General features: G+C 47.1%; 1 protein-coding gene across 7 annotated transcripts in view; it reads right to left on the bottom strand.

Annotated features, from left to right (window-relative positions):
• Nucleotides 1-22,647, bottom strand: part of TP63 (tumor protein p63) — a 102,264-nt gene extending 79,617 nt beyond the window's left edge. For 4 of the 7 annotated variants that reach the window (XM_040566791.1, XM_040566790.1, XM_040566797.1 and 1 more), the window contains exons 1-3: nucleotides 22,571-22,647; nucleotides 4,654-4,782; nucleotides 3,774-3,906 (exon numbers count right to left, since the gene is read on the bottom strand). In XM_040566791.1, coding sequence (XP_040422725.1) covers nucleotides 3,774-3,906; nucleotides 4,654-4,782; nucleotides 22,571-22,632 — 324 coding nt within the window. In that variant the 5' untranslated portion in view covers nucleotides 22,633-22,647. Of the gene's footprint in view, nucleotides 1-306; nucleotides 439-3,773; nucleotides 3,907-4,653; nucleotides 4,783-8,005; nucleotides 8,096-8,782; nucleotides 8,802-22,570 lie in introns of those variants that run through there. The other 3 variants (XM_040566792.1, XM_040566794.1, XM_040566796.1) reach the window with 3 other exon arrangements.
• Between the last annotated feature and the right edge of the window lie 1,041 nt (nucleotides 22,648-23,688).

The following is a 23,688-nucleotide window of genomic DNA, read 5'->3' on the forward strand; positions in this document are numbered from 1 at the left end:
GACAGCACGCCGGGAGGGCTCCAGGGCAGCGCAGGGGTTATTGCACTGCCACACGCCCGTTCCTCGACAGAGGTCCCCGGCCCCCTCCTCCCCGTAGCTCCGGGGTGCTTAATCAGTCAAAAGAAGTCAATTTTTCATACAACATCACCTGGCTCCTAGCGCCACAGGAGACAGCCTCGGAGCCCGGTGTGCCTCCAGGCAGGAGGAGCAGCGTCCGCCTGCAACACAGGCAGCTGGTCAGGGGAGCATTTTGGCGGTGAAACCCAACAAAGGGCAGGTGGCCACGAGGATGCACATCCAACTTACCTTCCTGGGCATCCGCAGCTCCCTCCCGCACCAGGGCCATGGCAGAGACTAAGTGCTCTCCGTGCCCGCAGGGACCACCAGCCTCTCGTCCCCGCTACGTGAAAAGGCAGATCTCTGCTGGGGCTTCCCAGCCTGCCTGTGGTTAAGGCCACGGGAGCAAAAGGGGCACAGCCAGCAGCCAGGCCAGCCAGAAACCAGCTGTGCAGGACATTGTGAAAGAGCTGGTCACAAATCACACGACCAGGGGAAGGCTGCTGACTGATTTCACACCAGACCTACAAGCCTTCTTCCTGTCCCCCTCCAGCTCTTTTCATCCCAAGGTAGTGCCAGTCACCAATTTCTCTTACTCCTTTCTTCCACAGGACGCAGGAAGGATATTTCTTCCTTACGAACAGGAGCATGAGAACAGCAAGGTTGTGGTTCAGCCAGAGACAGAGCTGTAGCTCAGACAAGAGGCATTTCTTTGTCACCCAGCCTCCTCACTGCACTTGCAAGGCAATGAACACAACCACTGGGTGTTCAGCAGGGAAGGATCCACGCTCATTTTCCAGCCCACCAGCAGGACAGCTTCTTCAAGCACTGCTCTGAACACTGTAGCTCATTTCCCCCCTGACACTTCTGCTGTGAGCAATACCAAAACAAGCAAACAACAACAAAAATCACAGCTCCCATCAGCAAGACTCCTGGGATCGAGGGTGAACATCTTTTAATGCTGAAAGTTTCATTTTTCAGCCATAAGTTGAGCGTAGGTGCAAAACTTATTTTAAATCCTGCTGGGATTGCCTTCAAGTCCGTGGAAGGACAATTGGTTTGAATAAAAGAGTCTTATTTGCCATACATCTATTTAAATCTCACACGGTGGTACATTTTGGATAAATGCTGGCCTCGCTCTTTTCTTAAGACTAATCTAATAATAAAAATCACTCTGCCTTGATCTCACTGTTCATCTCTCAGGGCCCCTCTGTTTCTGCTGCATTCCTTTGTGTTTATCTGCCCTCTTCAACTCTTTGCTGCAATCAGCTGCGTGCAGCACCTCGTGTCTAGGAGTGACACGGCTGAGGTTACAGGAGAGACAGGTGCAAGGGGAGCTCTTGCCCCGCAGCTATCCAAAGGAAAAGAGAAGCTGGAGGGGAAGAGGGTTGTAAGGTATTTCAGATTAAAGACGACAAATAGCAAACACCTTGCCCCAGGCTACACATTCCCTGCCAATGCAAGCTGCAGCGGCTGCGAGCCCCAGAAACAGCAAAGCAAACACAGACTGGTCTGCAAGGGGGAGTTGTCACCTGTCAGGGATGTTTGCAAATTTATAGGGAGGTGGTGGTGGTGCTAAGGGGAGTAAAAAGAGCTTTCCTCCTTTTAAGAGACGGGCTGTTTGCACAGGTTTGTGATGCATATTTTGCTTTGTAAAGGCTTTTGTGCAGCTCTCAACTGAGTGAAGGTGCTGTCTTCCAGTGAAGGCAAAGTGGAACATTTGTTAATGAACGTGGGGACACTCAGGCTCAAGCAGCGTCTGAGCTGCTGCCTTACAGTAAGGGTAAGGATGGGATGGAATTTCCCTGCACCCCCTTTGGCTGATCAAGGCAGTGAAAAACACTCCTTAAAGATGTCACCATGCAATCTGGCCTCTCCAGAGATGCCTCCTGCAAGGCTGAGGTTAAAGCCATCATAAGCAAGAAACAATTTCACAGCAAAAGCTGCCTGCCTTCCTCTTCTGGCCCCAGTGCTCACTTCAGCAGTGGTCAGAGAGGACAAGAGGAAGGGATTTCCCGCGGATGTTTCACTGCGCCACAGACAGGAGAGGGAGACTCTGAACAAGGGCTTCAAGCAAGCCTGCCAGCTACTGCAGCACTCTGCTGACAGCTTGGAGGAGCTGGAAATGAAAAGGCTTTGCTAGCACTCAATGCAGCAAGTCCAGGTATGGAAGGAGCAAACCTTCTGTTGGCAGCTTATAAAGTATTGGGGATTGCTTTCTAAGGGAGAATAGTTAGCTCAAGCCACCCATTTTGAGAAGTAGGTACCCTCAAAATATGGAGAACCTTCTAGACTAGCTACTGAAACAGACACCATTTTACTAAAGCTGTGCTACAGCACTGGGAAAAGCCGAGGAGTGTCCTTTCAGACTCAGACTGAAGGCTTGCACAGTGCTGCCCCTCTGAGCCCACCCTGAACATAGAATCAAAAGATAACCAGACCTGACATTTGCCACCTCTTCGCGCACTTGGAATAGCTTCATCACATCAGCCAAGCAGATACCCAACCTCAACATGGCCCTTCCACCCTTCACAATCCTGCAAGGAAAGAGGAACATACTACCTTGTCCTGTGGCATTTTTCAGCAGCCACATCAGTCAGGCAGTATTCTGGCACCAAGGACTGCCATCAGCATGACTTGGGAAACCTTTCACTGCAGATGCAAGCCTCGGGGTTACAAACACTGCCAACCAACACCAGTGCTGCAAACACGCCATGGTTGAGCACATAAAAGATGTTTGTTGATTAGCCAAGGAATTAAGTGACAGTTTCTCAGGACAGAAATACAGAGGAACAAGAAAATCTACAGATGCCAACACAAACTTCAAAGTAGACAGGATTTATACTAAAAAGTATACAAGACTCAGGAAGAATAAAAATGGCACACAAACAGCTCAAACTCCTGAAATACCTCCTGTTACTGCCTGCAAGAGTAGCACCTGGCTTCTTCACCAGAGATATTGGTAAGAAGAGCTCTGCCTTTGGCGCAAACCAACATGAACCAGCAACCACCAGTGCCTCATCTGCATTCCAGTCTCAAAGTACACTGGTGAGACACCCACAGCCAAGACTAGTTATAAATACTCACTAGCTCTGCCCATCTGGAGACACAAATCAAAAGAAAACAAAACAATGAGGGTCCAAAACCAAGTCTTCTCCTGAAGGTCAGATACAAATGAAAAACGAGTCAGTTAAGAACATCCTGAAGTCTCAGCCCTTGGTCAGCAAAAATGCAACAGTACTCAGAACATCAACTATTTTAACCCTCGGGCCACATAAACAAGCCCTAAGCAAGGAGACAGCAGGAACAGCCAAGCAGCCAAACAAGCACAGGAGGCTCCTCAGCAATTCCACCTGTTTCACCACTTCATCCCTCTCTGCTGCCTTCGCTTTAGCAGGAGAAGAGCTAGCCTGCTCCCTGTTGCAGCCCTGGGGAGGCACAGAGGAGCCTTTCCATGGGTCCCTCCCAGTCTCAGTCAGCCACAAGTATTGGCACTGCAGTTCATCACCACCAGTTACCTGTGGCACCATGCTCCCAACCAGCTTTCATGGGTGAGACACAACAGGCAGAGCAAGAAGGAACTTCCTCAGTCATAGACAGCAGCCACAGCCCCACCAAGAAAGAGAAAACATCCTCAGGGAAACACATCAGGAAGGGTTTCTACTGAAACCCCACATCTTTCTCCAAAGGTTAAAGAAATCCTCCTCTCTACTTACCCACATCGGGTCACTCAGCTCCGTATCCTGCAGCCGGACACAATCCATGCTGATTTCTATTTTATTAGTAGGGCCATTTTCAGACGGGTCATCAATGAAGTTCAAATCAATTGGCTGAACTGAGCATATAGGCCTGAAAGAAACAGAGTAACCCAGTTAAAATTGGCCAGATCCTGTCCCCTCCAACTCCCCATGTGTTAGGGTGCCTCCCAGTATTTAGGCACAATCATGACCCAGTCTCAAGACAAAGCAAGAGATTCCTAATGAGCACCCACTCACCATGCCAGTGGCAGCCCCTGAGCAGGACTAGGCCTGGAGGGATGTTTTATTTGCCTGACTAGAAAAATGAGACAAGACTGCTGGAGTTAAATCACAAAGACAGAAGTCATAGAGGATTTATAGCAGTAACTGTCTCAGTATCAGTCATGGCAAGTCAGGAATGGGAACACAGTTGGTTTTATTTCCTTCAAAGGACCTGACAGTGAACTGCGCACCATCACCACTTGTCTCTTCCTGGCATCAGGAATGAGGGAAACTTACTGCCTGGACATCAAGAAAGAGTGTCATTACCTCATTTCTTTAGGGGAAAACGTTACCTATCCAGTTTGTGTGGTCATACGCTGGAAAACAGTTGCCACAATAACCAAAAGTCTCGAAGAATGTCAGTGTCATGGATGATCCCTGCATCTGTTCCTCATAGCCCAGATAAAGAATCTCTTCACAGCTCAAGAGCTGTCACTCAGACTCACACCCACATCTTCTAAGTGACAGGTACACAGGACTCTGAAATCCCCAACATCAGTTCCCTGAGCAACCTAACTGCACAAGTGTACTGTCCCAAAATGCCTTCTTCCACAGGTTCCACCGAAGGACTACTTACTGCTCCAGGAAGTCCCAGATATGCTGGATCACCTCTGGGCTGAGGAACTCCCTGGGCTGCGAGCTCTGGGACATGGCTGATCGGTAGTAACTCTCCTTCCAGGAGAAGTGGCTCGGAGTTTCTACAAACCTTAGAAAACAAAAAAAAAGGAAAAAAAACACACACAAAGATATGTTGAATGCATGAGACCAACTTGATGAAAACCCATATATAGAAGCTATTGTGTGAAAAAGGAGACACGCTAAATGCCTGGAACATTCACAGCTGTACAATGCACATTCCACACTGCTGCAGATGCTGTATTTAGACAGCAAAGAATTTGGCCACACTTCTCAGTAAGTTAAATACCTCCTTGTCCACTGGGATGCTGCATCATTAATAATCCCAAAGCGGGGGGAAAAAAAAAAAAACACACCTCCATTTTGCTCCTGAAACATGAGCTTTTCACCTATAGCAGGGACTTTCACGCAGGAGGCAGAGCACTTCAGTGGTGCACAATTCCCCTCTGCCCAGCTACCTCTAGATTGCACTACCTTAGATTATTTAGTGACTTCACCTACACCTAGCCACTGCAGCAGAGATCTTGGACTACAATAAGTATTCTTTAAAAAAAAAAAAAACTGAAAAATTGCCATATTTTAAAAAACAGAACAAAGTTCTACCACATCAGGATATGCCAGCTTCTGTACTGTCTTTCACTTCCAATAATTTCTGAGCCCACTTGGCTGATTTCTGCCAGATCTGCTAATTACCTTGGCCATTTTTATCCCCTTAAGCTCCCACAAGCCTCACAGAAATAGGTGGGCCCAAGAGGAGCGGTGACGAAGCCGGAGCACTCGTGCCTTCCACAGCTGCACATTCTCATCCCACTGGCCCATTTCTAAATTGAAACGCAGCAGCTTTTATGCCCGGGTCAAAATACTCAACGGCTGCAGGGACACGAGGGGGAATTTCTCGAGTATATTTGCACTTGACAAAAAACCCTCAGTTCAACTTAATTAAAGCATCAGTCAGGTGATCGCTTTTCCTCCTACAAAGATGGGGGCACCCCACAAGATTTTCATATAAGAGTTGTTTCAACACAATGCTAGTAAACAGCAGTAGTCCCTGCCAGAGGAGCAGCTGCGACAGGAGCCAAGACTATAAATGGATTCCAAGGAGAATTAGACTAACATTTGTTTTGGCACATTTTGGTGCTGTTTAGCACAACAGTCTAAACAAATTGCAGGGAAGACCCTAACTTATTAAGCTGCCAAAATTAATAAAGTGTTTCAGATGGATGAATGAACAAACTACAGTTGTTCTTTTGCTCTACTTTTTTCCTGAAGCATCTATTACTGACTGCTGTCAGAGGAGCTAATCTAGCTCTTTAGTGAATTTAAAAGGCCTCTCACATTTTGAGAACGACACAGGTCTGCAAAAAGCTAGGCTTTCCTCACGGCTGCTGCTCACAAACTGCATGTTGTCTGAAAAGGGCAGATAGCTTAAGAAAACTAACAGAAATCAAGTGGTTTCAGCCCCCAGATCACAGCTGAGCGTGCCTTAAAAATAGGTGAAAGTATCACTTCAGAAGTTGCTCATCTTTTATTTTCAATAAAAACACCACCCTTTAAAACATCCAGAGGAAAAAATAAATAAAACAGAAGTACCAAAGCTAATAGCTCCATCTCCCTGATGTGAGCACATACCCACACTGAACGTGAATAAATAATCACGAGTCCTCTGAGAGCAGCAGTTATCCCACAAAGTACCAGAAATTACTCCTTGCAGTCTTTCAGTCTGGTAATGCACTTTCAGGAGTGCCATATAGAAACCCAGACAAACAGATCTAGCCTAAAGCCTGCTATATAAGCTGAGCACCAGCGCTACAACAAGCTTTGGAGGAAAGCAACAGGACAGCATGGCCTCAGGTGAAGGAAGATCCACAGCTGCTCTGCCACTTATCACAAGCGGCCTTGACTTAAACACTAACAAACACTTTTTAGGAACTCAGTCCCAAGGTACTGACAACAGCCAGCCACACCAGCTCACTATTACTTACACAGGAAACAATTTCACCAAGAAAAAGTTTTCACAAGAGACCTTCCTCAGAGACCTTTGTTCTTCTGAAAAGTCTCAAAGCAGTGAGGTTGCTGCATGCCATGACATGTCCCATCTCTGGTTCACAGCTGCACAAAACCCTAGGTCACAAGAAGACCAAGCAACCAGCTCAGCCCTGCCCCCTCCGCAGCCCCACACAGCAGCAAAGCAAAAGTTGCTTCTCACAGACCTACCCCAAGTACTCCCCACAGCACAGCAGAGGAGGAAGGCACTAGCTGCACAGGGTGATAGAGCCAGAAAGTTTCTTATTCTGCACCTTTGAAGCTTTCAGGGTGTTGCGTCACACCACCAAAGGACACAATTGATGTGTCCCTGTACTAAACCCAATTCCAGTCTTCTCTGGAGAAGCATTTTCTAGCTGTCATCTTTGCCCAACCAAGCTCCCAGCATACCCTTTCTGAAAAAGAGTTCCAGCAGGTTTTACTTGATGGCCAAAAGCCACATTTCCCCATATCATACAAAAGAAGCTCCCTGGTTAATGCTTTCACAGAAGCAAGATTTTAGACTCCTTCAACCCTCTTTGCATGCAAGCCAAGCTGTTTCCTTCCCTGGGATGTTTCCAAAATCTAAACCTAGTGGTATTTTCCTTAACAAGCAGGCTTTCAGATGGTTGAGGAACCTCTACCTACTAAACAGTTTACTAAAGTAAGCAAATTTGCTCTTCAACTAGAAAATAACAGCTGAAGACTGAGCAAGACCTATGCACGAATTTCACTACTCCAGTTAATTGTCTTTCCCCACATCAGCAAGCCCTCAGCTTCAGTAAAATAATCCCTGAGTGCCTGAAGTTAATCACAAGAGAGCATGACTTTGCATTGTTTAAATTGTTCCTACCAGCTGCTGTTTTTTTTTTTTTTTTATTAACAGACACTTAAACAACACCCCATTCACCCGCAGCCACTCATACCAAAGTGCATCACAGGAGATAGTGCTGCTAAACACAGCCTGCTGTACCAAAACACTGACTATGACAGGACAAAGCACCATAGTAAGTCCTGTCAGGCCCGCCCTCTCCTTTAAATCCACAAACTATACACTTAATTCACCGCATTAACAGCTGAAATAGTCAGCAGGCAGCTTGCCACAAGCTATAAGCGCACCAAAGTGGAACTGCAGAGGGATTTATAGCCCCCATTAAGCTGGGAGCTGAATAGGACATCACACTCACAAGTCCCCTCCTTTAGAAGCCACCAAGGGCTCTTTAATTAAAATAAATAGCAGTTTAAGTCTTCTCTGAGAGGCATAATCTCACCAAGAGCACAGGGTTGGCTGGCACTGTGCTGTGGCACTGCTCCTCAACCTCTGGCTCCCAGGATGGCCTCCTACTGAGGCCTAACCCAGCCCTACCCTGCTTATCCTGCACGAGCTGAAAAAGTCACAGCCCAGACTCCAGGTGAAAGTACTTTGCCAGATTCACCTTGTCAGCTGAAGCCTCTTGCTTCCAAACATTGCTGATTTGAAGATCATTTCCCCACCAGAGCGGGGCTGCACCCCAGCTGAATCAGTTTGCCATCACACTGATGACCAAGAGCTCTGCAAACTGGCAGCGAAAGCAGCACGCACTCCTCTAAGCTGTGCCCACTTGGAATGTTAATCTTCACATTTACAAAGTAAAATAAAACTAGCTAACATAGCTTTGGGTTTTCACAAGCTTTAGTCCGTTAACACTGCTGAGGGTCCCAGCTACCAACCCTGGTAGAAACAGCACTGTTTGCTCAGCCCAGCACCCTTGAGCCAGTCGGGGAGCCAGGGGAAAGCAAGGCATTGCAGCTCCCACTATCTCATTCTAGCCACATACTTTCTACTCTTTATCACCTTTTCCCCTTCCCACAATCACATCAAAAACATAAAGGAGAAGCAACAACACACACAACAAAAAAAGTCTCTTTCTGCCCCAGAAAACAATGACAGAAAAACATTAAACTCAACTGTTGCAATACAGCAGTGTTCCCCACCTAAAAAGCGAATTCTCACTACACACAGCCTTTCTTAGAAAGGGCTAAATCCAAAATGCTAAGGCTTAACTTACCACTGGGACAAGGCAGGAAGTCCTGTAGAAAGGAAGACCTGGGTTTTATACAGAGCATGCCCAGACCCTCCTGTGCAGCCTCGACCTTGAAGGCAGATATCTCCTGCTTTGTACAGGGTTAGACTTGATGTAGGGCACAACTTAGCACCCCTGTGGTGCATGCTGAGGACCCGCAATCTCCTTACAAATATAAGGCTGCCACAGCCAGGGGATGGCATGGTTTTCTTCGGTTTCCCCTCCAAAACACACTTGGAGTTTCAACACTCTAGACTGCGCCAGGTTAATAGTTGATTATATTGGGAAATCAGAGTAAGATATCTTAGTGAAATTTCTAGGTTGGCTTTCGGATCTGAGCACCTCCAGTTTTCCTTAGTTTCCCTGGAGCTCAGCACCTCTGGCAAGTGTTTTTTTGAGTTTCCCTTTCCCCCCTGCAGTGTGCAAACTCTCAGAAACTGTCAGCGTGGTTTATAGATGCTGAGCTTCATGGCTTCATACTGGTTCTGTGCATTATAAAACCACAGTGTGATATCTTGTGGGAAGAAATCATTCACAGTAGGGACAAGCAGAATGATTTGGAGCTTCTTTTTCTGTCTACTGACAAAGTTAAAGAATGGCTCTTTCTGCTTCTCCCCACCAAACGCCTCTCATTGGTGTACAGTTTTCTGTCACTGGGTCTGCAGTACTCAGTCAGTGGACAAAGCAGATGGGGCCAGAGAAGTCTGTCTTTGTAACCTACAGATTTTCCTGTTTGTTCACAATATATATTCCTCTAAAGGAGCTGGTGGCACAGTAGTTAGGAAACCTTGATGCAGAGAGAGCATCTACTCTTATTAAGAAAGCACTTCCACATTATACAAATGAGCCAAAAGAATAATTAATGATGTCTAAATAATGATATCTAATCTGTCTCATTTTATTCATAGCTCTCAAAGTGCTCTACAAAGGAAGACAGAATAATTACTCCCATTTTACCTGTGGGAAAACTAAGGCACCAGGAGGTCATAGGATTACTCATGGTTACTCAGCAAGCCAGTCGTGCAGCCAGAAATACAGCCTTGGTCACCTGAGTGCCAGCCTGGTGCTGCACAAAAGGAACTGGTGATTTGGGGTGTCTAGGCAGAGACACTGAAACGAGACTCGATATCTTCAGGTACAGTACACACTGCACTTCCTAGAGCAACAAATCCCAGACTTCATTTATCTTTAGGCACCAAAATGCTGATGCCCAGGAATCAAAATCAGGGCTGCCAAAATGCTGTGACTTGCTTTACACCACACTTAGAGTTGAGGGTAGAGACAGGATTCATATCCAGATGTCCAGGCTAAAGCCTAACCTTTCTTCCTGTATGCTTACAGCAGTTAACCACTGAACAGCCCCTCATTTATGCATATATTAATATATTACCTCTCTATTGTCACAAGGTATGAGCTTGGTAGGGAAGCAAGTCACAGAGCAGAGCAGTCGGCAGCCTCAGATTGGCTTTAGCAATCCCAATCCACGTGCTGGTCTCTGCATTCTCTGGTTACGCATGGAAGGGCATCAAACAGAACGATAAACAAATTATTATAAATTCATGGGAACTACGCTTAGCTGCCTGAATCTTGCTATTACTTGGATGTTTAGTCTTAAAGTGGGGAGGGGGCTCCTTCTCGGACCTCACCATTGAAACTTGAGGAATTGGCAGCGCTCATCCTGCCGGAATTCCCCCCTGCTCTGCATTTTAACACCACCGTGATTTGTAGACATCGCTACCTAATGAAGCACGCAGCTGTGCAAGAGGAGAAGGAAGCGGGGTCTGGCAGCACGGGACAGGCGTGCGCCTGGCAGGCAGCGTCATCTGGAATTCCCCAGAGCGAGGAGCGTGCTCAGCCCCCCTGGCCACCCTTGCCTGGCCAAGCGTGCCCTGGAAGCGCCTGGCGGAGAACTTCTGCAACCAGGCATGTTCCTTGCCATGAGCAGGGGGAGCAAAAGGAAAGCCCACAGACAGACAGGGAGCCCGAGAGAGGCTGATTCCCATTGTAGCAGAGGCAGGTCCTGCTGAGCAGCAGTCATAAGTATTTATGCTCCTTTAGATTTCCAGCCCAGCTTTCAGATTTAGCTCTCTGCAATCTAGATTTCCAGCTACTTCTCTAAATCCTTCAGATTGTCCTCCCATATAATACTGTTCCTATGTGTCAATCCTATAAAGTAGTTCCAGATGAAGGGTGATGGATGCATCGGTTTGGAAGGGCAAATGTAAGGAATAACAAACACCGACACAGGATTTTTTTTTTTCTGAGATAATACAACTTTCACATATAGTTCAAATGGTCATCCTTTTTTTTTTTTTTTTTTTTTTTTTTTTTCCCAGATCCCACATTTTTTGGACGTTTCCCAGATCCAATCTGCAGTCTTGCTGAGAAATGTGTAGACAACGGCATGGGTTATAGGAAAGGGCTGCCAGGAAAAAAGTGATCCAGCAACAGAGATGTGCAGTAGAAAACTGAAGAGGCTAACTGCCTGAAGGGTGAACCCCAGTCTCAGAAGCAGCCTCCAGCTTGGGAGATTTGGGGAGCACGTGAGTGGAGCTAAGAGTGACAGCAGCAAAGTATTCTGTGACTCTGCTGGGGTCCTGGGGTCCTACAGCATTTATCGAGGGCAGCCTAGGGAGGCCTGGAGCTTCTTCCTATTCTCTAGGCAAACGATACGTGTACTGTACATACCCTGCTTCAGCTATGAGGTGAATGATATTTAGAGGAATTAAAGCAATTTTGTCTCAGAGGAATGCTGACTGCATCGCTTCAAAAACTCAGCATTCTGGTAGAGTCTGCTCTAAGTGTATCCCAGTTTCCCTGTGACTTAATTTTCTCTTTTGGGGGTGTATGTGTGTGAGTGGAGCAGAAAGGGGGAGGAAGGATGGTTCAGCTTTCCGGTTGCTCTTTGCTCGAGCCTTCAGTGCGAGGACAAAACTGACCTATATCAAAGAAAGTGAAACTGCCTGCACGGAATGATCCTCCTCATTCACCATGCTGAAAAACACGAGGGGGATTTTCTCCCATTCATCATCTTCTTTCAGTTAGAGTCATCTTGCGTTTGACTGTGCCTGCAGTGGATGCAACCTTTTCAGCTCCACGGTGTCCCCTCGAAGCACGTTGTATCACTGCAGCCCTAGCCCCACGCCAGCATCCTGCTCCAGCAGAGCTCCCTGAGGAGAAAAGCGTGCACCGTGCACCAACACAGCCCTGCTGAGGGGCTCCCGGCCTGGGCACTGCACAGCCCACTGCAAACTGCTTCTGGAAACCAGACAGCTGCAGAAAGTCAGCAGCAACCCAGGAACCCACCGCCGCATCTGCTATCTACATCTTATCATTACCAGCCTGACAACAGTGACCACTTCTACATGTCAGAGACGTTTCTTTGTCCTCAGGGCTCCAAGCAGCTAATTGCTCCACCAGAACCAGGCATCATCCCCTAATTGTCACAGCAAAGTACCCCTATTTCTTTTTCCTCCATCCGTTAGCGTCCTGTGAACTTTCCCAGACCTCTCTTATCTCCCACTCACCCTGGACACCCCCTTCTCCACCCTCAGCTTCTCACCCATCCTTGGAAACTACCTCCTCACCCGGCCGCGGACATTCCCTCCCCTCTACTTGGCCCAGACACCCACTCCCTTTCTCAGCAGGGGCAGAGAGAGACAAAGCTCTGGCCAAAGTGTAAGCCCTGCCACAGCATGTCCTCCACCGTGCAAGAAGTTTTCCTGCCCGCTGCTTGCTAGTACGGGATACAGAGCCCTCGTAACCTCCAAAAAACCACCCAGGAGCCTGAGCAACCCACTTCAGGAAGCCAGTGTTAGAGCATGAGGCTGGGGCTCGTGCCCGTCTTTGCCCTTCCATTTCACAGCTATGGCAATGCCACCAGCTTTGTAGAGCACACAGGGACCTGCTGACAATCCTTACATCTCCAAAGAGACACTGTTCTGAGACTTTCCCAATTTAAATAGAAAAGAAAATTTAAATCTCCGTCCACTTCTGAAAGGCATCGTAAAACCAGTTAGGAAACAGTCACAATTGTATTATTTTGTAACTCACTTTTGCAGCCAATCCTCGCCCCAAGCCTATCTGCAGCGATGCTTAAAGGTGGTGCTCATCTGGAGAGGGAGCGGTGGGAGCTGCCGGGTGGAGGGGAAAGCTTTGCTGCACTGAGAAAGTCTCACAAGCGACAGGAGTGGAAAATCCAGGCCCAGCCCTCGAAATTCTGAGGTAATTTTAAGCCAAGTTTGAAAAGAAGAATTGCAAGGTAGACTTTACAGGGAAACTGTTCAGAAACATATTCAAGTCCATTAAAAAAGAAGAAGAAAAAGAAGAAGAAAGAAATCCCTTTGGCCTACACAAAAAGCGTTTCACTTGCTCAGTTTTAGATGCTGCTGTACAGTACAAAGGGAGCCCCTGATTTCATCAGGCAGCTCCTTTCTTGAGATGAAGGAGGACAAATGCAGGCATTAAATGCCAAAAGCAGCCCAAATCAGCTAACCCCATCCCTTCTGGCTATTCAGACCTCTGCAACACCAAGGATTAGTAACAGAAAATAAAATGAACAGCCCCAGGAACAAAAGCATGAGTTCATTTTTAAGATTACAGTCATGACAAAATACAGCTATTACAGGCCTTCAGCACTGCACTGTAGTGATTTTAGGTACGGAAAAAGGAAAATAAAACAGTTCTGAAAAAACGATGGTCAGAAACCTGACCTTCCTGAGGCTTTCTGAATCCAGTCCCCCCTTTGAGCTTTGCTTATCAATATTTTCCCTCAAGCATTTACCTAATAATAATTTTTGCAGCGGCCTGTTGCTATCCATTTTTTAACAAGGAGCTTGCTCTTAATATTTCCCACAGGAAACGAGGAGGCCTGGGTTTTCCCTCTTTTAACTATTGTCTGCTAAAATTTTGCAGTGCTGCGTGCAGCCAACATCTCTCAGGTTTCACTAGCCTACTTCCACCACTCCAGCGCAGAGACCACAACACAGAACGAGAAATCGCTGTATTTATTACAGACGGTAAAATAACTCAGCCAAGCGCATCAGAGCTTTATAGAGGCAGCCAGGGTATCAGGAACGGGCTCTCACGAGATGCTACATGGCTCTGGAAGAGGCCAGAGCTTGGAATTAACATCTCCTCCTAGGGGCTGAGCATGCACAGAGCAAGTGCCAGCCACCAGCAGCACGTTGCCAAGCAGGCCTAAGAGAAAGCCCCCAGATGAAGGGTTTGCCACGAGCATGGCCAGTCCCCCGAGCCAGGGACGTGCACGGTGCCAGGGAGACCTCTTTGGGTTCCTGAGCAGCTTGCTTGTCAGCACAATGAAAGTGAGATACGTGGAGAACAGAGCAACTGTTACAGTCAGTGCAGCCTTGCTTGAACTGAGATGTGGGCACCTTGTTCTGCCTGCTGCTGGGAGGTTCAGTGGGTCAAGAGGTGACTGTGGCCATGGAGTTTGGAAAACCAGGCAAACCCAGCTCAGGTCACTGCAGATGCCCAGGTCTCTGCCCTCCATGTCCCCAGGATGGAGGTGCTGAGTGCAGTTTGTGGGTCAGGACTGAGGTGCTCAGAGGGCTGTGGTCTTCCCTCGGGTCTCTGCAGCGCTGGGGCAGCACCCTGCAGCTCGCTCTCAGCTCTGAGCAGAGCCTGGCAGAGGTTTCCTGCACGCAGCCTTTTCCTGCATGTGCCATATCACCATCGGTGGCATTTAAGGGCACGCGTTCCCCAGGACACCACCACGCTCCAGCAAGGACAATTTATTTTAAATGTGCTGAGATGCGAGCCTTTTTGATGCGTGAAGGAATCTGATCCTCTCTCTGCCGGGGCCTTCCCAACAGCTCTTGGGGTTGGTTTGCCCAAGGGGAAGGCACTGGGCAGCCCAGCACGCTGAGCAGCAGGTGCTGAGATGCTGCTGTCCCCAGTCACACAGGGCAGACAGTCCCCAAATCTGGCTGCCTTGAGGAGGGGCTGGTGAGGGGACATCCCAGCAAGGGGACGTCCCATGCAGGTTTCGATACAGTCCCCCCACAGGGAGGGAGCAAAGCAAGAGAAATCCTGCAGCCCATGCTGGTTTTCAGCCCCGGGATACTACACACGGCAGAGCATTTAGTCATACAAATATAATCAAAGAGGAGAGGGACAGCTTCCCCAGACAGCAAACGTGAAATACATGATTCTTTTTTAGGACAGGAGGGTCTCACAGACTGTCTACAGCAAAAGATTCATGACATTTTGAGCGTTCAGGCAAGGCTCTTGGCTCCCTGCAGCACCTACTCTTCCGAAAGCCACCTTAGTCTTTGGTTACACAAACTCTTTTATTGATTAACCAGTCAGGGGACTTACAAAGCCTCTCAAACTCTCTCGGGAAGGTTGAATTTTACAAAAATAAAGTAAATCATCACGATAATGCAGAAAGTCCCTAGAACTCTTTAAAAGCAGGAAACTGCAAAGAGCAACATCCTGTGGTTCAGTAAATAATTAAAATGCAAACCAGAAACACCAGCAAAACAGACGTTAGGTGCAGTCCTGCACTGTGAATTTGGTTGAAGGTCTCACTTGTTACCTCACAGCCAACCTGCTAAATCCAATGTACTTTGGATGATAAAAAAAAAAACTTCCATTCCCTACCCCTGCCACCATTGATGCTCCTACGGGAAAATGAGGTCTTCTGCTAAATATGATGCTGGCTGCATTTTTCAGCTTGTAGCAACTCTGTGGCAGGCCAGCTATTGCTAAGCCCAAGGGCAGAGAATCCTTCTCCCAAAAATAAGAGCACTTGCAAAAACCTTTCTCTACGTCACAAATTAGCTGCAAGACAGGGCAGATGAAGGACAAAGAAATAAGAACAGATTATAGTCCTGGAAGACAAGGACAAGTAAACTGCTTATCGGAAATGCTGCTAGTGTGTATGGGAACAACACCTGCTGTGCTCACGGAACCTTTACTTGTGCAACTATGCCTGGTGTTAAGGAATTACAGGCTTGGCTCCCTATAATTTTATCAATACACTGCCACACCTAATGTGATTTATCATTTTTGCTTGTGATTATCTTAAAGCACTAGCTCCTGGAGTGCTACGAGTACACCAGAATTCCCAGCTCCGCCAACAACAGGAATAATGTTGCCAGCCTGCATGTTTTGAGAAGAAAATTCAAAAACAAAAATGAACAAAGTTGGAAGAAAATGTAAAGGATTTTTTTTTAATTTTAGGTTTTTATTCTTGTGTTATGTGACCACCTAATGCTCGTGCTATCTCTCAGAGCTGCTGCTCACATTGCAAGCTTCTTTCCATGCATTATTTCAGCATGCATCAACTTAGGGGCAGACCGACATGCTAAACAGACATCTTGAACCTCCCCCCAGCAAGGTTTCGTAAACAAAATTATTTGTGTGTTGCAAAGAGCCTGTTGAACCCCTGATCACTTACAGCAGGGTTTCCCCCTGCTCACTCTTCGGGGCAGCTGTTCTCTTTATAGCTCCACGCACTAACTGAATTCCCCTTGCTCATCTGCATCAGCGTTCATCATGTCAGGCCACCTGTGGCATTCAAACACCTGATAGGAGTTGACTCAGCAGCAAAATCCCACAGGGTGGTGGTCTGGTACACTACTGGAAGTCATTGCAATCAGGCACCAAGAACACACGGGTAAGCCCTAGGAACAGGTACGGATGTTTCATGAAGCTATATAAGCAGGTGGAAGGATATTATCTATTTATTAGCAGCAGACTAGTCAAACAGCACTCAGAAGTCCATTAGAGTGAGGCATTTTCCTTCTAATTATTTCAGTTTTGATCACAGGTTACAGCTCCTCAAAAAATTAAAGTGAACAGAAGTGAAAATGTGTATGGCAGTGTAACTGCTGGCTCCCACCACAATGCCTGAGTTCCCACAAAGGTTTCCACAGAAGCGCAAAACTAGCTCAGAGCTCAGTTCCTTGTGAAGGCACCAAATGAATACCCAGGTTTCCTTGATTTCTTATTCCTTGGTTATAAAGTCCTTGTTTTATAAGAGGAGCCATTGCAAGTCAGCTTGTATCAGGGAGGTACCACACAAATTAGCACGGGATTATATTTATAGCATGTACCACCAACACCCTAAACATCTCTAAACAGATGAGCTATTGAGAACTTGATTCTTTAATCTCTTCAGCTTTTTTTTTGGAAGTTGAAGTTGAGCAAGATCCTATGAATTAGGTATTCTCTCCTCAAAGCAAAAAGGACCACATGAAAGACTTCACACATTCTCCTTCTGGTCCTTTGAGAGTTGGAAAAAACAGAAAACGGTCAATTTGGTTCCCCCTTAATCCTTTAAGCAGCACTAAAAGGACCTCCAAGCAGACAAATATTGTTTTTTTTATTTTTTGACACTCTGAAGAGCCTGTACTGCTTTGAGGAGGAAAAGAGAAAAGTGATGTCTTTGGCACTGCTTTGAGGAGGAAAAGAGAAAAGTGATGTCTTTGGCACTGGCTGGGAAGGGGCTGTGACAGCCTCAGCACAACGCGGTTTCTCTGACCCAGAGCAAAGAGGTCTGGTCGGGACTAAATGGAGGAGGACAGTGAGGGAAAAGCAGACTGCAAGGGCTCTGCTGGGAAAAGAAAACTTAAGAGGAGTTAACATGCTGCTCTTGAGCAGTGTTTTGTAAATCTTCTAATTCCATCTTCTGAAGAGACTGCTGTATAAGAGCAAAAAAAAAGCAAAGAACAGACCTTGAAGGTGAGAGAAACACCTCCCCTCCCACCACCACGTCCTCGGCAGGGTGCTGGGGGGCAGCTGAGAGGCACAATGGTGGCAGCATGCCCTCCCTGCAGAGCTGTGCCATGGAGCCCTCCCACCCACAGGATCACACCGTGCTATGGCTCAGCACACCACACGCTGCCCCTCCTGAACGCCTGGTCCATCCAGGGAACCCCCTTAGGATTTCTACCAGGGGTGAAAACACAGCCATGAGACCACCACCTCCTGCACACCAAGAGCAAGAGAGCACACCGAGGCCAAGAAAAAAGCCTCTCCCCAGCTCCCCTCCACCTTTCCCTCCTGCACAGAGCCAACCCTGCTCCTCCAGGAGTTACTAACCACGCCGAACACACCACGAGCTGCTCAGGACTGTTTCTGGCCCTTCTCTGGAAAGTACCTGCTGTACCGCTAGCTGTTTCTGCAAAAAGACCTATGCAAAGCCACGTGGCTTTCCTCACTTGGCTTCAGGTCTTTCTGCTAGCATGGCAAATCTGGGCTCCCATCTCAAAGGTGACAGCAGATTAGACTTGTCAACCCTGACATGCCTGGAATTAGGTTATTTTATTCAGCACCACACAGTAAGAGGAAAGAGGAAAAGCAAAAGAAAGAGGAAAAGGTAGCCCAAATGCAAGCGCTCTGCAGAGCTCTGCATACGAGATGAACCTCTCCTGCAAGATATTAACCTGTTACAGCTTAGACACCACTCTGCCCCAATAACTCCAGCTAATACCCAAATGAAAGGATTGCTGCTGACACCAGCACTGAATCACAGCTATGAAGGGACACAGTTGCTCACTGCTGCCTGTGATCAGGAGGGGCAGCTTGCATGTATTGCTTGAATATGCCCCCTTCCAACCCAAAGGGAGGAAACCTGCTGTTTAATTACTAATCATTAATGATAGGAGAGCATTGCCTATCAGCACTGATGATAGGTACAGAGAGTTTTTCACGTTTATGCTGCACTGCAAGCGTTAACATTGGCGAGGCTCCTATCTGATAATTGCCATTCATTTGCCAGCCCTGTCTGATAGGTGTGGGAACTGAAGAAGAAAGGTGAAGTGACACGTGCAAGGCTCCCGATGAAAGATCCCTTTTGAACCCCGGAGTTCTGGCCCTGCTCACCAAAATCTGTCTGGATACAGTACCCAGCAGACAATGCTGCCATGCCCTTCCCTTCCTTCCGTGCCCAACTAACTTCTGACAGTTTCCCTCATTCCCTTCTACCAATAGATTTCCTACTTAATTGGTTGCTTGTTTTCTCCTTTGCTTGATTGTTGTGTTCTTTTTGATTTATTTCTTTATTTTAGCAACTCCTCAACCAAAACCCAGAGCCATGTCTGAGACATCCAGTTTCCAGCACGGCCCCATTATTAGCGAGATCTGGGAGGCTGGGCTCACATTGCGCTGAGAACACAAAAACAGAAATGAAAGAGGAAAGAGCAGTTAGTGCAAGGGGCCTTTCATTCAGAAGGGAGGAGCGAGCCACAGCAAATGCCTTCAAAACACTGGCAACCCGAAATTAGCCTGGGCGCGGGGAGGGGGTGAGCAGGGCAGGCAGGACCCCGTGCAGAGTACGAGCAGGTGCATTCCCCACAGCCCCAAAAGAAGGGAGCTCCTGGGCAAAGCACAGCCTAATGACCATTATTTCCAAGAACACAAGTAACTTATCTGTAAACATCACTCCCCCAACCAGGCATCAGCTGGAAAAAAAAAAAAAAAAAAAAAAAAGCAGCTTTGGAGAGCGAAACTAATTACATAGCTCTCAACAGCTGGACTTTGATCATAATTACAGTGCCGTCTTCTTTTTGCATTAGCGTCTTTCAACTGCAGCTAGGTGGGCACTTCTTGGAAGGTGGAAATCCCGCCCGTTTCACATCAGTCGTTTTATGACTCAGAGCTAGCCTGGGTTTTCTGCAGCAAAGGATGAGCTCCGGCTCCCACGTTACTATCCGAACAACAATTCATGGGGTCAGGCTTCAATACAGGTGCCTCTGTCCTTACAGCATCTCCTTCCCAGGGTCAGGAGTCAGAGCACTGAGCCTGCTCTAGCACTGATTTCAGGCATTTCATGTCAATCCCTTTATAAAGGAAACAGAAGTAGAAAAACTTTGAGGTTTTGGTTTGATTCTCTTGCTGCTGAGTTTTAGCATCTTGTAGATGTTTCTGCTTAGAGGCAGAGCCGAGTCTGGATGTACCTTTCCAAGCTCACGTCAGGCAGCCGCACGCTGTGTCTGCACCCCTCATTTCTGCACAGGGATGTACATCCCATCGGCACCCGGTACCCCTGTGCCCCTCTCACCTGGGTGCAGCTCCAGCACCGAAGCAGGGCTAGTAAAGGAGGAGATTGCTTGTCCCCTGTCCCAGCCGAGCTGTCTGTCCTTTTGTGTGATGCAGGGAGTGCTTTTGTTTTAATAACCAAATTTTGCAAAGAATTAAATAGCCTAAATGAGAGAGATGGGGCAGAAACTTCTGAGACTGGGACTGGGGTTGCCTAAACCCTAAGGTGCAGAGCTGCCAGTCCAGGCACCCAACTCTTTTTCTCATCTGTGGCACCGCACATCAGTGAACCCTTCTGAACGTGATCTGCATTCATCTCTTGACAAAGGAAATGTTTCAGCTGGCTCCCACCCTGTCTGCCTGCCAGACACCCCCAAAGTGAAGGGATTCATAGATGAAGCAGTGGCAGGGGATAAATCTAAGCCACAAATCTTAGCACTAACTGGGATTTATAACTGCTTCCCCTTCCACCTCGTCCCATGGCTCCTGGAGGAGTCAGCCTGGGACACATAACCCAGAGCCACCTCCACCATGGAAAGGAAGCCCATGTGGCCACCAGGATCGGACAGGAACAGGGCACAGACCTACAGGGATGTCAGCATGACCACGCTCCCTCCCTTTTCAACAGGGTTTCAAACATTTTTCACGACTGCTATTTTGCCAGCATGCCTCAGCTCAGTGTTATTGGTTTGCTGTTTATATTGTCAATGCATATAATTTTAAGGAAAGATATATTCATACAGCCAGAATTGCAAAGAAGCATATCGGTATTAGCTAAATAAAGCGCTTTGACCACATCAAAGCAAAAATGTTTCAAACTGTAAAATAAATGCAATTATGAAACTGTTTAATTTTGTTAAATCAGTCAGAAGAATGTCACCCAGCGTATCATGAAAGATATCCAACTGACGGAGCTTAAAGCTCGAAGTGTGAATGTGCTCACACCGAGAAAATTATTTCGTGGAGCAACTTCCAGCTGATTTTGACCACGCAGAGCATGGCCGCTAATAACTGGACAAATGCCACTCTCAGTTCATGAAAACAGACATGCATAACAGCTGAGACATGTTGTTACTCTAAGCCAGATCTTGATCAGGTTTTATGACCGAGGGGTGTCACAAATTTTATCCGTCCCAAGCTGTCCCGAGGCTTCCCACAGCACAATGGTCACTTACAGAAACCCCTCGCGCTGCTAAGGAGCAGCATTTCTAGAGAAAGGCCTGATTTGCTGGAGGATACAGATTTAAAGGTGAGAAAGGCCCATCCCAATAGTTCTATAAAGTACAGCCCAGGGAAATTTATTCTTTAATTCCTGCTCCCAATGGGATTTTTGCTTGAGCTGCAGTGCCAATCCTACAAACCCGCTCTTTGACACATGATGGGATGGATGGGATGTTCATAGCATCTGGAAAGCTGTCCCAGAGCTCAGGTACCCTTGCTAGTGCACCTCTGAGCTTTCCAATATTTAAACACTATATAAAGACCCCACTGCTCCCAGCCTCGCTCTGCCCTCCCGGATGGGTGCTGCTCCAGCATTGCTCTCCTCCCGGCCACACGCAGCTCCCGGGTGGGTTTGGGAGAGCAAAGCATGGCTTCGCAGCCCCATGTTCGTGTTGTGGAAGGTCTCGCCAGGGAAACCAATACCCCCGGCCTTGTTCCACATTCCTCCACCGCAGCAGCACAGCCAAGGACCGCGCACTATGTCCCAGCTCCCCTCCTCTCCTTCCCCGCCACCGGCCCTGACGAGCGCCAAGCGCAGGGTGGCACCGAGCGCCCGCACATTAAGGGGGAAAAACAACAACACTGTCACAAATCATAATAGCAGGGTGGGGGAAAAAAAAATGTAGAGATCACAGTGGCTGAGCCCTCTCTTCAGCAGACAGCTATGCAACACATGCACGGTGCAGAGGATGAGTTAACAGTTAACCCTTCTGCGGATCGAATGCCGTGGTGAGACCCCAGGCAGGGCTTTTGCAAAGCACAGCCAGAAAGTAGCCTTAAAGCAGCTTGACAAGCGACTGCACTCGGAGGATTTCACCTCCCTGAACTTTACGACTGGAAAAATACCATCTACATGTCATTTACATGCTTAAATATAGTAGCTCCTATTGGGAGAAACAAACAAACCGACAATGTGATACCGTGATACCTCATGCGGACATGCTCTTTTATCTGCTGGAAAGTTATAAAACACAGCTTAACAACAAAGCTAAAATAAGAGTGGTTGTCAGGCTCTATATTGGCTGTTAAACAGAGTGAAAAAAATATTCTTTGAGAAGCGCTCTCTCTTAGGAGATGTTTTTTCTTCTCTGCATCTTTTAAATGATTTATTTATCCTTTAAATTCCCAAATCTCAGAGCTTAACAATTAAGCTTATATTCTTTCCATGAGTTTTTCATTTAAAGAAACAAATAAACACACTATAGAAAGCAAAAGCAACTCCTGCATGTCCCAAAGCACCGAATAACCTTCACCTCCAAAACACAGGGAAAAGATACTATCAGCTTTCACGTTATTTATCATATATTTTTTCCTCTAACTCCAGAGAGGAAAAGGCTGATATCTTAAGCGGATGCCTATAATTAAACAGTAACCTGTTAGAAAGCCAAAAATAATAATAAGCTCCACTGAGCATGAAGAGAGCGGCACATTTTTTCCGCGTGCAGCCCAGCTGCCGCCGGACGATAGCAGGAAAGTTAACAATTACACAAGACACCAAGATCAAACCTGCGATAGGAGGGGTTTACGTCACGCTCAGAGACTCACCGCTGGATGCAGGGATCGGGGTAGTACTGCAGGGTGGTGAAAGGTGCCGCTTCAAAATTCATTTCCTTCCAGCCCCTCTTAGGGTCCGAACAAAAAAAAATAAAAATAAATAGATATAAAGTCAGCCGGCTAAAAGCAATAAGTTCAAGTGGTACACGAGATACAACTTTAGAGATTTATTTTGCACTTGCAGATGGGTGGGATCTCCCGGGGACGTGGCCAATGGGATTCATCAAGTGACCCGAGCATCACCACCAGTCCCTCCTCGCCAGCTGGGCATCTTCTGCGCGGATATTTTCCCCTCCTCTCAACATCCTTAATAAACTTGGGAGTACGTCGGCCACACTTGTTGTTGGGAGCTCATCTGGGGCATCTCTGAACTTCTGATCTCGCCGGTCATTGGTCGCCTTCCTGCCTGACTTCACGGTTTAATTTTGGCAGCTCTTGCGATTTTGCAGACTGCTGTGGCTGATGGTCATCCTCGTCTCCAGATGGCCGGAGTTTCCTCTGCTGGGTGCAGCACCCGTGCTGGATTTTGTCGTGCTTTAAAAGCTTTCCTGGTCAGCTCTGTGGCTAATACCTGCGTAACGTTGCCTGGGGAAATTTTCTTTTTCAGTCTCTCTCTTGTCACAGTTCAAACTGTCTGTTGTGGTCATAGTTTCAAAAGCTGAATGACAAAATATGGGGAAATTCCTCATTTAAATTTAACTCTGAACTTTTGCTCTTCTGCCTCCCCTTCCTGCCTCCCCTATCCCCCCCAAAACATCTGATGTAATTGTAAATGTTTTGCTCTGTATCTTTTCACTGAGAGTTGAGGTATTTGTGTTAGTGTTCTTAAAATAATATAAACGTTTTTCACATGGAAACTTACAATACTTTCAAAGATCCCGAGGAGAGAAGAAAAGTAAGAAATAAAGAAATAAGCATGATGTCTTTTTCAAGCCACTGAAGCCTAAAGAAACAAGAGCAAAATTAAGTCCAGGAAACCAAACTACCAAAGGTGAAAGGAAGATCATACCTTCATGAAGAAAACTACATGCCAAGAAGGGAATCTTTAATTCCCCCCACCATTTTTAATTTATTTTTTTGGTAATGACACAGATAACCATTCAGGAAAG

This window comes from Cygnus olor, chromosome 9, assembly GCF_009769625.2.
Source record: "Cygnus olor isolate bCygOlo1 chromosome 9, bCygOlo1.pri.v2, whole genome shotgun sequence".
NCBI lineage: Eukaryota > Metazoa > Chordata > Aves > Anseriformes > Anatidae > Cygnus > Cygnus olor.